At 21.7% G+C, this 15,515-nt stretch overlaps 1 protein-coding gene across 1 annotated transcript; it reads left to right on the top strand.

The window, feature by feature from the left end:
• The first annotated feature begins 230 nt into the window (after window positions 1–230).
• Window positions 231–15,003, top strand: LOC122710734 (1-phosphatidylinositol 4,5-bisphosphate phosphodiesterase-like). Its single transcript, XM_043928774.1, has 20 exons — window positions 231–463; window positions 761–820; window positions 1,168–1,308; window positions 1,388–1,467; window positions 2,015–2,150; window positions 2,918–3,018; window positions 3,102–3,268; window positions 3,807–4,017; window positions 4,941–5,199; window positions 5,877–6,065; window positions 8,060–8,225; window positions 10,078–10,235; window positions 11,090–11,293; window positions 11,793–11,991; window positions 12,553–12,723; window positions 12,800–12,940; window positions 13,467–13,641; window positions 13,758–13,961; window positions 14,358–14,604; window positions 14,813–15,003. The coding sequence occupies exons 1-20, from the start codon at window positions 293–295 to the stop codon at window positions 14,879–14,881; spliced, it is 3,249 nt and encodes a 1,082-aa protein (XP_043784709.1). The 5' UTR covers window positions 231–292; the 3' UTR covers window positions 14,882–15,003.
• Window positions 15,004–15,515: the final 512 nt, after the last annotated feature.

Below are 15,515 nucleotides of genomic sequence, written 5' to 3'. Positions count from 1 at the left end.
ATAAAATATAAAAATATAAAAATAAAAAATAATTATTTATTAACGATATATTTTAAATAAAAACTAACGCATCTTATATAAGTCAAAAATCTGTTACCCGATAATTTCTCCCCGATCTCAAGCTAATCCTCATACGTTAAATTGGATTTTTCTAATCCCATTATGAGTCTTCGAGCATTGTTTCACGGTAGAATCGAGTCATTCGAGTCTTGTACTATTTGAAGTTCACATCAAAGTATCTAGAAAAACCGGACCATCTCGCCGGCAATAAACTCAAAGTAAAGTTGGCGACATGACAAAGAAATTCGAGTTTAATTGGCGAATCGAAGTGCCAGAATTATTGAGAAATGGTTCAACGTTCGATCGATGGTTTGAAGATAAGGAAACGACCGAATACGAACCCAATTGTTTATTCAAAGTCGATGAATATGGATTCTTCATTTATTGGAAGAGCGATGGCAAGGTATATTCTGAAAAAAAAAAATAAATCCACTATAGTATATGTTCAATCAAAAGAAATTATAAGATGATATGAATTTGTTTGATAAAATGAATATGACAAAAAAATATATGAAATATGAAATAAATATATTATTTAAATTTTCTTTTATATAATATATATAAAAGTCACATTGATAAAAGAAAATTTAAATAATATATTTAATAATATATTTAAATAAAAATTTAAATAATATAATAATATATTTATTTCATTTAAAATTACATTTAAATAATTTTAATTAGAAACATTTTTATGTAGGATGGCGATGTAATAGAATTAGCTCAAGTGAGTGATATCCGTTATGGCGGCACGCCCAAGGTAAATGATATTTTAATTGTTTGTTTGCAATATCTGTTCACAACAATTGTGCATTTAATATTCGATTAATTTTTTATTTATTTTAAATATTAACTCTTTGCAGAAAAATTGTCATATCATAAGTTATAATTAAATAATAATAAAATTAGGTTCTAACAATTATTAAGTAATAAAATTTTCATAAAACAATATATATATTTTTTTTATTCTTAATATTCAGGTTTTTTAATTTATAATATAATAATTTTTACAAAGACTATATTACTGAGAATCAAAGTCGAGAGATTCATCCGCAAAGCGTAAAAATATTTTAGAATTTAATATTTTAAAGACTTAAAATTTTTTAGGATCCAAAATTGTGTAATAAAATAAGTAAACATGGAACGATGGAGGAAATAGATCAGAAAAGTTTAACTATATGCTCGGGTATTGATTACACTAACATTCATTATCAACATGTTGTTTGTTCGGATGCACAAACGGCTAAGGTAATTGCAATAACAAGAAAAATCTATCATTGAATATTTGGACAATATATTTTCAAGTTAACATTCATCTTTGATTTAGGACTGGCAAGCAGGTTTACGTTTAATCACGCACAACACGAAAGCTTCAAATGTTTGCCCAACAATACAACTGATGAAACAGTATGTAATTTACGTTAAATTTTATTTTTTTTAATTTTTTATAATTCCTGAAAAATGTATGTGGTACATTTCATACATTTGACATAAAAATATATGTATATTCATCACTTAACATCACTCATTTCTTTGTATTTTTTTTATTAGATATTATAATATTTTTATGAATACTTTTATATATTATGTATATAATATTTTATAAATATTTTTAATTCGCAATAAATGACAATAAAATTAAATATTGAATACAATTAGTTATTATAATTAATTATAAATAAAATTTAAGTAACGTATTATAAGTATATATTAAATTTTTTATACAAAAATATCTAGTGTTTATTTATATTAATTTTTCTAATGCTATCTTAAATTGAAAACTGATTTAATAAAATTTTACAAGTCATGGAAATAATGTTTATTTAGTTATATTAATTTTTCTAATGCTATCTTAAATTGAAAACTGATTTAATAAAATTTTGCAAGTCATGAAAATAATGTGAATTATAATATTAATGAACTTTAAACTGTAATTTTTATATTTATTATTCAGTTGGATGAGATTGAGTTTTCAAGTGGATCCTAAAGGAAAAGTACCAGTGAAAGTTATATCGAAAACGTTTGCCTCTGGAAAAACGGAAAAGCTTGTTTATCAAGGATTGGCAGACATGGGCTTACCTAGTGGAAAAGTAAGTTTCACTTTCAATTCAAATTCATTCTTACAAAGCTACATATTTTAAATTAATTATTTTTAAAATTCTTTTTATTTTATAATTTGTAAAAATTAAAAAATTTGTACAGAGATATAAAAGTATTTGTCCTGTTCAATATCGTATTCAATTAAAATTTTTATAATTTTTACAATTTTAAATCAAATAATTAATACTTGTTGAAAATTAACATTAAAAACTACATTAAATCAATTAGATCATAATTTTTGAATTCCTAATTAAATATTAAGTAGAAAATAATTTTGTAAATGTAAATTAAGGAATTTTGTAAATTATTTTCATTAATTAATCATGTAATATTTTATTTTATTAATATTATCTATATATCCTTATTTATTCAATTTAATTTTTTTATTAATAATATAGTATTAATTTATAGTATTAATTAATAGTATTAAATAATTCGTATTAATAATATTCTGTATTTAATAATATTATTAACTTAATTTTTAGTAATATTTTGTCCTTTTTTAATAAAATATAATATATAATTAATTGAATAAAATTTAATTTATTTTTAAAATATATTATTCAAATAGTTTTAAAATTAATTATATATGTATATGCAATCAGGGATAATCCATGATGAAAATATTAGAAAACTAATAAAAGAAATAGCAATGAAATTTATGCACGGGAATATTAAATGCACGGGAAAAATTAAAAAAAATAATTACATATTAAAAAAAATAATTATTAAAAAAAATAAATATTATTATTTTTAGAGCGATAAAATTGAGCCTAAGGATTTTACATTCGAGAAATTTAAAAATTTATACTTTAAAATATGTCCTCGAAACGATATCGAGGAATTATTCCAATCGATGTAAGTAATAATTGCATCGTTGTGAATTGCATCATAAATCTTTCTGAATAATGATTATAGTGGTTACAAATGCTATCTTTCAGAACGAAAGGAAAATCGGATACGATTAGTCTAGAACAATTAGTGCAATTTATGAACGAGAAACAAAGAGATCCTAGGCTGAACGAAATTTTATATCCTCTTTATGATGAGAAACGATGCACGGAAATAATCAATGATTATGAAGAAGATGAGAAAGCAAAATCTAACAGTGAGTTTATTTTTAAACAGAGATAGATTATATTAAAAAATCATGAAATTATTTTTATATTGCTATTCTTTTTTTTTCATTTTATCAAATATATTGTGTTAATATATTCGTGAAATTTTTTTGAAGAATCGATTTAAAAAAAAACCAAAATATATTCATACTACTTAAAAGAAAGATGTTATATTATCTATTATAATTTTTTTAATATCTCTATGAAAGAATATTTCTTTCTAAAAATAAATGATAGATATAATTTATATTTAAATATATTTAGATATCTAATGTCTTTTAATAATTAAAGTAATAAACTTTATGTTTTCTTTTATGATAGATTAATTTTTTACAAATTAAATTCAATTTTTAACTTTCTAAGAGTTTTTTAAATTTGAAAATATTGTCACTTGTATTATATTTCTTCTGATTTTTTTAATTATTTTTATTATTCTTATTTTTTTTCACTAATATTTATTTATTACATTAAAAATAAAGAAACAAATAAACAAACAAATCTATATGTAAAAATATATTTTATATATAGAATCTTTAACTAAGGAAGGGTTCATTCGTTATTTAATGTCGGACGAAAACGCACCCGTGTTTTTGGACAAATTGGAAGAATGGATGGACATGGATCAACCCCTTGCTCATTATTATATTAATTCCAGTCATAATACTTATCTAAGTGGCAGACAAATAGGTGGTAAGAGTACTGTTGAGATGTATAGACAAGTATTATTAGCAGGCTGCAGGTATGTACATATGATTATTATTTATTAATAATTTAAATTTTTTCAAATTTATTCAATTTAAATTTCATACTGCACATAAATTTTTTCATTAATTCAATTATAATTATAAATTTGCATAATTATATTATTTTATTAATGAATTAAAATTGAACTAAATTATTATATATTTTTTATTTTATTTCATACTTACAAAGAATTTGTACTTACTTGATTTTATTATAAATTGATCATTAATAATGATTTAATATCAAAAATATATAGAAATTATATAATTAAACGTTTTATATATATCAATATTTTTATTTAAAAAAATTTTTATTAAAAATTAAATTATTTTGTACACACATATTCTTTTAGTCCATCAAATGACACACGTATCTTTGGCATATCTTACATCATTTGCTGATACATACAATATATTCTGTGAAACATCCTTTAGAAAAATGATTCTAGAAATCAAAACAAATATGAAAATTAATATGCAAAAATTCGGTTGAGGATTATTTATTAATTTACAAGCAATTTAAGTTTGCATTAAATAAAGCAAGTAGTTTTATCTCTGTCACACTATCTGTTTTTGCCTCTTCATTCAATATAAAATTAACTAATAATTTAATTAATAAATTAATTGCTATTACAATAAAATAATATAAATTGTATAATAAATAATATTTTAATAAATGAACTTCGATTGATATTTTTGTCTCTAGAACCTAGAACTTTCAAAAGTGTCTCATATATTTATTAAAACTCTCTATATTTAAATGTCTAAACGAAAGTTATGGAAATATTATATCATTATTATACCAAATATAATAAAATAAGTAAATATTGAGATTATGAAAAATGCTAGTATACTATTGTATTTATTAATAAATTTATTAAAAAATAATTTGAAGAAAATTAATAAAATGATCCACTAGATGTGTAGAGCTCGATTGCTGGGATGGAAAAGGGGAAGACGAAGAACCCATCATAACTCACGGCAAAGCCATGTGTACTGATATCCTGTTCAAAGATGTAATATATGCTATAAGAGACACAGCATTCGTCACTTCGGAATATCCTATAATTCTAAGTTTCGAAAATCATTGTTGTCTGAAACAGCAATATAAGTTAGCAAAATACTGCGATGAAATATTTGGTGATCTGCTACTAAAGGAAGCTTTGCCAGATTATCCGGTATGTGCTACTTTCTCTTTCATTGAATCTTGGTAAACGAAAGATTTAGTGTGGTTGGTATCATGTATGTGAAAATGAATTTTGTTATAATTTAAAAAAAAATCGAATAAGGAAATATGTAAGCAATAATTAAATTAAAAAAATTTTAATTATTCATATTTCTTTCAAATTAATGATTGTTTAAATAAACAACACTATAATTATTTTTTAATGATCATTTTCTCGAATATTTTATTTAAATAATACTCAAATTTATTTTAAAGAACAATAAGAATAATCAATAAAAAATTATTAATTACTATTACTATTATTAATTACTATTACTTTACTATTAAAATGATAAAAAGATAATCAATCAAATATTAATATTACCGAATAGAAAATCAAATAAGAAGATATTCATTTAAAAATCGATGTTAAAAATAGCAATTCGCAGAAATATTTCGTTTTGCAACTCGTTTGTGTAACAATATTTCGTACAACTCGTGTTTTACTGCCAATGCGGGGCTTATGCTAGGGGGAATTTTGTAAATTTTTAACAGTACCGTTAAAAAATACGAGTTCACCGCATCCAACGTGAACAGATCAAATGAAAAAATGAGGAGTGTGCTTATCGCGTGGATGAATGTCCCGCGAGAAATACGTTCATTTTGTAAATCGTAAATAAAATGGTGCAGCTTGAACCCGGGCATCCACTACCACCGCCGAGCGCGCTCAAGCGAAAGATATTAATCAAGAATAAAAGATTGAAGCCGGAGGTGGAGAAGGTCGAGCTCGAGTTATTCCGCTCTGGGCAATTCGAGGCGAAGGACGAAGTTGTCGAGGATGCCAGCGCACCTGCTGCACCTCCTGCTGAACCTCCAAAGGTTGACCCTATTGATAATATTTATTGTTTAGAGCTTGATATACATTTTTCTAGAAATCTTTCTAATTTGATGAGTAGATTAATTATAATACGATTGATGATAGAAATATGAAAATTATCGATAATAGATAATATCGATAATAGATCTATGAACTCTTCGTAAACTATAGATATCTTTCTCATCTTTTTCTAGAATATAAATAGTTTAATTAAATATATAATACAATAATATGAGCAATAATCAATGGTAATCTTATAAATGATTCTTAATCTTGATACTTATTTTTATAGATATAGAAATCTTTCTTATTTTTTCTTAAAACATGAATTTATTATAAATATAATATAAGAATGATTAATATTTATAATATTATAATATTAATACAATAAAATTTTGATAATCCAGTATATTAAGAGTTTCGATAATGTTAAATTATTAAATATATCTGATTATTGAATTATATTTCTAATAAGATGAAAAAAATTATATAATATAAAAATTTGTTAATAAAAATACAAAAAATATATGTGATATAAAATATATAAAAAATAATATAAATATACCTATTTCTATATAATTGGGATGATACATATCAAAATATTGGATACTGTATAAATATTCATAGTTGATATAACTAATAATTCTTAGTTTTTGAGATTTTAATTAACATAAAATAAGATTAATTCTAAAATTTTAAATCGACATAAATTGATTTATTTTAAAGAATGATTTTTTCTTAGATTTGCTAATATGCTTATTTGGATGAATAGGAAATTCTTTAGACATTTTTTAATTTCTATTGCCACGAATAATTTTTCTTTTAAATAGTTTAAATATAGTTTTTAAATGTACAGGTTGTGGAAGAATATAGCAAGCTGCGGTTTACTTTTATTTTTCAGTGTAATTAATTTTCTGGTTAAGCTTTGATAAAAAATAGCTTTTGAAAAAATTGCTTTGTTGAAAACTTATAAAAAAAGATATAGCTTGAAGGAAGGAATATTGTTATATTATTATATTATTAATATCGAATATATCATTAAATAATATATTGAATTAAAATAAAATTAATTTATTAATTAATTAATTTCAATAATATTTATATTATTGAAATAATTATACAGAAAAAAATAACTCAGTGACAAATAATGACAAATAATATTTATCAAATATGTTGACATAAGAATCGAATTAAATTTTTTTATTTATTAAAAAATATACATTTTGATGCTAATATATTTTATTCTATTAATTCTGTTAAATTTTTAAATATAAAATAAAATTATTTTTACTTCATAAAAGTTTTAAAAAACGTATATCTTGTAAAAGGATTTTACAATTTCATATTTCTTCCAAAACAATTGTAAAAGGATTTTACAATTTCATATTTCTTCCAAAACAACTTCCCTATACATGATAGTCAAGGAAGAACAACTCTTATTAATTTTGTAAACAGATTCACAGTGAATTCCTTGTAGACTGCTTTAATCTGAGAATGTTTTTAACTAGATGTATAACTTTCTTAATAGAATTAGATTGCATAGCAAAAGAGCTTATTTTACTTGTTTTAGAAATTCTGACTGACTAGTTGTTTAAAACTTATAGAAGTTTGTTTTGAAATAAACTCATTTCTTATTTAAAAAACTTGTTTTAAAAATTTTGTAAAAAAGAATGACAAAAAAAATACAAATTTTATTTCTTCGCGATCTTCATGTTACTGTTACTATGTTACTGAATTATTATTATTTAAATAAAATTAAATTCATACCGTTACAAAATTCTCGTAAATTATAAATTATTTTTTATGAAAAAAGTAAAAAATTTTCAAGTTCGTGAACTCGAAATTTTTCAAATTTCGAAAAATTCATTTATATATATATATATATATATATATATATATATAATAAATAATATATTATTAATTGATTCTTTCTATCTATACCGTTTTTTATACCACTTTATGCATTCTATTTGAAAATATTTTTCAAACGTTTCAGCAAGAAGCTGCGCCGGCCGAAGGCGCACCACCAGGTGAAGGAGGTGCTGAAGGAGAAGCGCCTCCAGTTCAATATACTGGTAGCACGATGGCCTGCCATCCTTGGCTTTCTTCTATGATTAATTATGCACAGCCAGTGAAATTTCAAAGCTTTGAAACTGCGGAAAGTATGTAAAATATATTTTCTTTCTTCCATAGTAATATATAGAAGCATTATATTTCATAATCTTTTGATAAAGTATGCTATATAATATCGAACAAAAATTTAAGGTAATTATACACACGTACATACATCTTTTTTTATGTATTATTATTAACTCGAAAAGAAACTACATTACAGATATTAGATAATCTACAATTAAAAATTATCATCATTCTATTTATTTTCTATTTATCTTCACACATATTTGCATTTTACTTATCATTTTTTTACGATTTTTAAAACATATTATGTCAAACATGACTTTTTTTTATGAATAAATTAAATATAACTGTACGATGTATAATTGTATGATATATTGAAAAAATGATATTTGATATGATTCAATATGATATATTGAAAAAAAATAGATTTAAAATATTCCTATTTATACATGATTTTTTCAGATTTAATTAATATATGCTTTCATAATTTAATATTAAAACAAAAACATGTTAAAATAAATAAAAAATTGTATAAAAGTAAAATTATTTTTAAATTATTGTTAATTAAATGAATATATTTAGAAAATAGTCTTAAACTTTTGTCTGTAAGTGTATTTTCTATCATTAGATTCATTATGCTTTTTTTCATTAATATTTTTAAGATACAAATAAACAATATGATCTATTCTTATTTCTATGTAATTGTTTCTATATTCTAATATTTTTTATAATAATACTATAATAATAATAATATTAATTAANATAATAATAATAATAATAATAATAATAATAATTATAATTATAATAATTAATAATATTAATTATAATAATACTCTAATAATAATATTATTATTATTATATATTTATTTATAATAAAAAGAAATAACTTTACAAGTAATGTTAAAATTTATTAATAATTTACTAAAAGTTATTAGGTTTTTTATTTCTTATATATGATTATTTCTTATATATGAAAATTTGAATCTATATCACAGTTAGATAAAATTAATCATTTCTAAATTTTTTCTTTTGTTAAATATTAATATAGAATATTGACATTATTGATATTTTTTATAATCATAAATATTATATGAAAATAATAGAATAAGAATAAAAAGTTTTATTAATTTTTATAAACAATATAGTTGATTGTTTTAAATTCTTCGATCGATAAAATGAAATAGACGAATAAAATATATAATAAATATATTATTTTTATCCAAAAATGTTAACAGAAGTGTTCTTCACACAAATATTCAAAAAGCAATTGAACGCATTATGATTGTTAAATTCATTAAATTATAATTTACTATTTTATACAAAAATCCAACAAAATTTGAAGTAAAATCAATTTCGTTGGTATATTACTGTAAAATTTCAAATAAATTAAAGAACACAACAAGAAAATTTAATGGAAAAAATTTAATGAAAATTAAAACAATTAATTAATAAAAAGATTATCTTATTTTTTATTTTACATTATAAATATATAGTTATCGATCTTGTTAAATGAAGAAATAAAAAAAAATAAAATAAAAAAAGAAAAATTTTTTAAAAATAGCAAGATTTCAAAGTTGCTTAAAAATAAATTTCTTGAAAATATTCTAAAGGCAGGACGTTGATGTTTACTTAGTTAATAATAGAATTGAATGACTTACGTGAAATAAAGTTCTAAAAATAAAAAATTATTTAAAAAAACTAAAAAATAATATTAAATTTTTTGAATTAATGAAAAATATTTTTCTTCTTTATATCGCTAAAAATATTTTAATAATTAATTTAATATAATTTCAATTAATATTTAATATATAAAATAATAATTTCAATAATTGAACATACCTATCATAAAGAAAAAAAATATTATTATTGTTGCAGAAAAGAACATCCATCATAACATGTCCTCGTTTTCGGAGACTGCAGCACTCAACTACCTGAAAACAAATGCAATAGAATTTGTTAATTATAATAAACGTCAAATGAGTCGAATCTATCCAAAAGGTACTAGGGCTGATTCGTCAAATTATATGCCACAAGTGAGTCATTATTTATATCGTGTTATTTGAAATGTTTATCGTAAAATTTAGAAAAAATTTAAATCAAAATTTTTATAAATATTAATAAATATTTTATCAAAGGATATATTTTATATGATTATTTATTTTGTTTGATTGTTGCCATTTATTTCATAGCTTTTTATGAAAAAATTATTTACAAACTACAAATGGTTTAAAATATTTGCAAATTTTTATTATAAAATATTTTTTTACAAAAAAATAATTTTGCAAGAAAATAAATGATAATCGAACAATAGTTTAAATTTTTAATTAAGTAGATAAATAGAAATGATTTATATATGAATTAAAATCTAATATCCTTTTTATTTAAATAATTTTAATATATTTAGATTATTTTGCATTAGATTGTATAAAAAATAAAATTATCAAGTATTGGAGATTGTAAACAGTTCGATATATTATTATCTTATTATCTATTACTTATATACTATATACTACTTGAAATATGAGATTTGATGTTTCTATTAAAAATATCTTTTCTATTGGTTAACACTATATTTTTTTTATTTAATTGACATATTTAATATTCAACTGAGAGGAATTATTGTTAAACAACTAATTTTTTAAAATACACAATAAATATAAATAAATAAAATATATGCAAAATATAATAAAATATAAAATACACTATAACTCGAAAAGAAATAAATCTAAAAGAAATAAAATAAAAGAAAAGTCGAAAATATAAAAAATAATTATTATACTAAAAATTCCTATCTCTTTTTATTTTTCTTTTTTTAATTTTCGTCGAATATAATCTTTTCAAAGAATCTAATAGTTAAAGATTATATTAATGTTTATATATTTCTTAGGTATTCTGGAATGCAGGCTGTCAAATGGTAGCCTTAAATTTTCAAACACCCGATTTGCCTATGCAATTGAATCAAGGAAAATTCGAATATAATGCAACAACTGGATATTTATTGAAGCCTGATTTCATGAGGAGACCGGACAGAAGCTTCGATCCATTTTCAGAAGATGTAGACGGAGTTATCACAGCCCAATGTTCCGTTCAAGTAATTTCAAATGAAAATTTAATTTTATTATAAATTAATATTATAAATAATTACATATTAACAACAATAAGAAGATAATCAACATCTTATTATTATGTCAATCAATTTTATTTTTGCTCTATTATTTATAATTAACCACATAATTTAAAATGCAACAAAATCTAGTTAATTTTTCATTTTCTTTAAAATTCTTTAAAACATTACATTTCTATTTATGTTAGATAATAATGTTAGATATGTAATATAAGCATTTATAATGATTTATTGTTTTATTTTGATACAAATTTAACTAAATTATTGATATAGTAAAATTTTCTTTTAGCTAATTTTTATAAATTTTTATTAATTTAATTATTAATTATTTTTTCAAAGAATTTAAATCGTTATGTAATAAATTTTATTTTTATAATATTATATAAATATAAGGAAAAATTTATAATTAAAAAAATGATAAATTATTATTATTGCTATTATTAATACAGTATATTTTATACATCAGGTGATAGCAGGACAATTCTTGTCTGACAAAAAAGTCGGCACTTACGTTGAAGTGGATATGTACGGTTTGCCAGCAGACACGATAAAGAAAGAATTTAGAACTCGAATGGTGCCTGGAAATGGTTTGAATCCAGTTTACAACGAAGAACCGTTTCTATTCCGAAAAGTTGTACTTCCTGATCTGGCTGTACTCAGATTTGGTAATTTCAATATTCAATACATAATAATTTTAACAAGATTTATGCTATGAAATATTTATAACCAATAAGTTGCAATAGATATAAAGTAAAATATCTAGATATTTTTCTTTAAAGTATGGTAAATATAATAGTAAAAGGGGTTATTCTTAAACTTAATCGATTTGTTACAAAAAATTATTTAACTTTATAAATTTAATTTAATCATATCTTAAATTCAACAATTTTTATTCCGAACACTTTTCCATTGAATAAATCTTTTCTCAGAATTTTGATATGAAACTTTACATTTGTATCCTTTCTTAATATTAACATTCATTAAATATTACCTCTCTAATACTTTTCTTCTGAATGAATCTTTTTTCAGAATTTTATTATTCTAGGATAATGATCTTGCAATACATAAAAAAAATTTCATATCATTTATTCTTTTCTTCTAATAAAAGACCGTATACTATTTTTTAACGTTAAATTTAATAATGATTAAAGAAGCAAGTTGCTTCCACTATCAGAAAATAATCATATAATTTTGATTTCTTCACTTGACATTTATTGTTCGGATAGGTGTATACGAAGAGAGCGGAAAACTGTTGGGTCAACGTATTTTGCCGCTGGACGGCCTTCAAGCCGGATATAGACATATTTCGTTGAAGACCGAGGCGAATTTCCCCATGGCACTGCCAATGTTATTCTGCAACATTGAGCTAAAGATTTACGTACCCGATGGATTCGAAGGTAATACCTTGAGCAAGAACAAAAATAGAAATATATCACGATGACTGTGATTCGAGCATGCTTTCTCGACTTGCAGATTTCATGGCTGCTCTGTCTGATCCGGGTGCATTTAGTAAGGGAGCAGAGAAACAAGCAGAGACTATGAAGGGATTAGGAATCGAGCAAACCGATACGAAGGCAGAGGCGAAGAAGAAGGAAGAGGAGAAGGCTAAAAGGGGTATATATATATATTTTTTAATAAATTATATTTATAAAAATTAAAACGATTGTTTCAAAACTTTTATAAGATAAATTTTTATAATTGTTAGTATTAATTAAATTATTCGTTCATAGTTTTAGATTTATCAAAGTTCTTATCGATTTATGAAAATTTCATCGAAAATTAAAAATATTTTTATTACGAAAGTAGAATATTTTTATACGATGATTGTGTGAAGCAAGTATTGTGAAATATAAATATAAAAAATATATAAAAATTTATGATGAAATATATATAAAAAATTTGATTAATTCTTATTTAAATAATTCTTGCAAGGTTCAACATTTAAAAATCTATTATTTATCGTTATTTATTAATAACATTTGTTTAATTAACAATTTAAAAATAGTTTTAAAGAATTGTTTATTCTTTCATTCTGTTTTTTAAATATGTATATATTATACATATTATGCAATATATGTTATAATTTTTTTTATCAGATATGTATCTTTTTACAAAATTTTTCATTTATATAATTTTTCAGAGGAATTCAAGCCAGAACCGATTACGATAGAAACGTTGAAGAAAGAAAAAACGTATAAATTTGGTAAGAAACAACAAAAAGAATTGGATACAATGAGGAAAAAACATTTAAAGGAACGACAGACGATGCAGAAAAACCATTGCAGTGCCATAGATAAATTGGTGAAGGGAAAAGAGTATGTAAACGAGGGAAAACTTTGGATTTCTTTAACTAAAAATTATTATGATTAATATTCACTATTAATTATTGATATCTAATCTAATTTGACAATGATGAATCTTGAATTTATAGCAAAAATGCGCTGCTCCAAGACGCTAACGTGAAAAAAGTTATAAGTGAACAAACCGCGCAATGGTCCGCCATGGTGGAACGACAACGGAAAGAAGAATGGGAAATGCTGAAGAGTCATACAGAAGTTGGTAGAGACGAATTCAAAAGATTAATTGACATTGTACAGGCTAATCAAGTTAAACAGTTACAAGCGAAACACGACAAGTATGCAAGACTATCTTTAATTTTATTTAATTTTAATAATTTTTGTAAATATTTTTTCGTTCGTATTTAAATTAATTTTAAATAAATTTTCTAAATTTTTTAGGAATACATTTAAGAAATATGAAATTCTTAAATTTCAAGTACTCAAGTACTTATAAAATTAAAAGTATTGCTTAATTAATTTATGAATTCTTTTTGATAAGTAATGTATAATTATATTATAATTTATATATTATAATTTATTATATTTATAATTTATAATTTGTAATTTTATTATTTATTTATTTCGTTATTTATTTTTTAATATATATTAATTATTATATAATAATTATATGATATTGATCTGTATTATTTAATATGTAATAAAAACTTAATAATATTGTTTCTTAATTTCAGAGATATGAAAGATATGAATGCGAATCAAGCAAAAATATCCGTGGAAACGGCCAAAGAAGTAATGAACGATAAAGCATTAAAGACTAAAGGAGACAAAGATCGTCGACTTCGTGAGAAAAAGGAACAAAATACAAAAAAATTCATGCAAGAAAGAAAAACTGTACAGATCAAACAAGGACGTGAGAAGGAAAAACTAACAAAAATTCACGAAAAACAAGTGGCAGAATTGGATACCAATATTGACTTGGTAAAATTTCATAATTTCAAAAAATAATTTCTTCTTAATTTTTTATCAATATGAAAAAAGAATGATAAATATATTTTGCAATCAATTACTATATTAATCGTTTAAATATCATTAATTATAAAATATATTAAATTTATTTTTTTTTCAATAATATTTTCAAATTATTTAGCTTGAATATGGCATATATAAGAATGTATTTTTATTACAGACTATCGAAATGTACAAGAACGAAGTAATACACTTGGACTTGTCGTCTAAGACAGAATTTTTTGTCTAAATTATGAAATTGAGTTTTTCTTTTTACTTGAAAGTTAATTTAAAAACATATTTTCATTAAATATTTACTTGATCTTACTTTTTATCTTATTGTTTTTAGATATTATGTGATTATTTTTTATCTGTATTATTTATATACATGCTTCATACGATAATACTTTTAATCACTTTTTATAAATCTTTACACATATACATATATAATTCGTTTGATACTTCTTTATACGAATTATATATTTGAAATTTTCGAAAAAAGTATATTGTGTAGAAGATTTATACGAACATTTAATAAAATTTAAAATTAATCAAAATTTAAAATATTCCTTGTTACTACAAATAAACTTTATCTTTACAATTGTAAAGTTTTATGAAATCACATTTCAATAAATTTCTAAGAATATAAAAATAATAATCTTGAAACATTTAATTACAATTACAGAGCACTAAATAATCCAGAATAACTTATTTTTCCATATAATTATAAAAAATTATTATGTATCATTTAATTTCGATATACATACCGTTAATTTCAATTCGAACCATTGTGTCAAAATTACCACTTTATAAAAGATTTTTTTTGTGCATTTTTTATGTCCTTCGAAGCAATCTGAAACATTATAAATATACTCTGTAAAGTG

This window comes from Apis laboriosa, unplaced genomic scaffold (assembly GCF_014066325.1).
Source record: "Apis laboriosa isolate Shangri-la unplaced genomic scaffold, ASM1406632v1 scaffold151_cov152, whole genome shotgun sequence".
Classification (NCBI taxonomy): domain Eukaryota; kingdom Metazoa; phylum Arthropoda; class Insecta; order Hymenoptera; family Apidae; genus Apis; species Apis laboriosa.
Note: the sequence above shows the minus strand (reverse complement) of the source record. Positions and strands in the feature narration are given on the sequence as shown.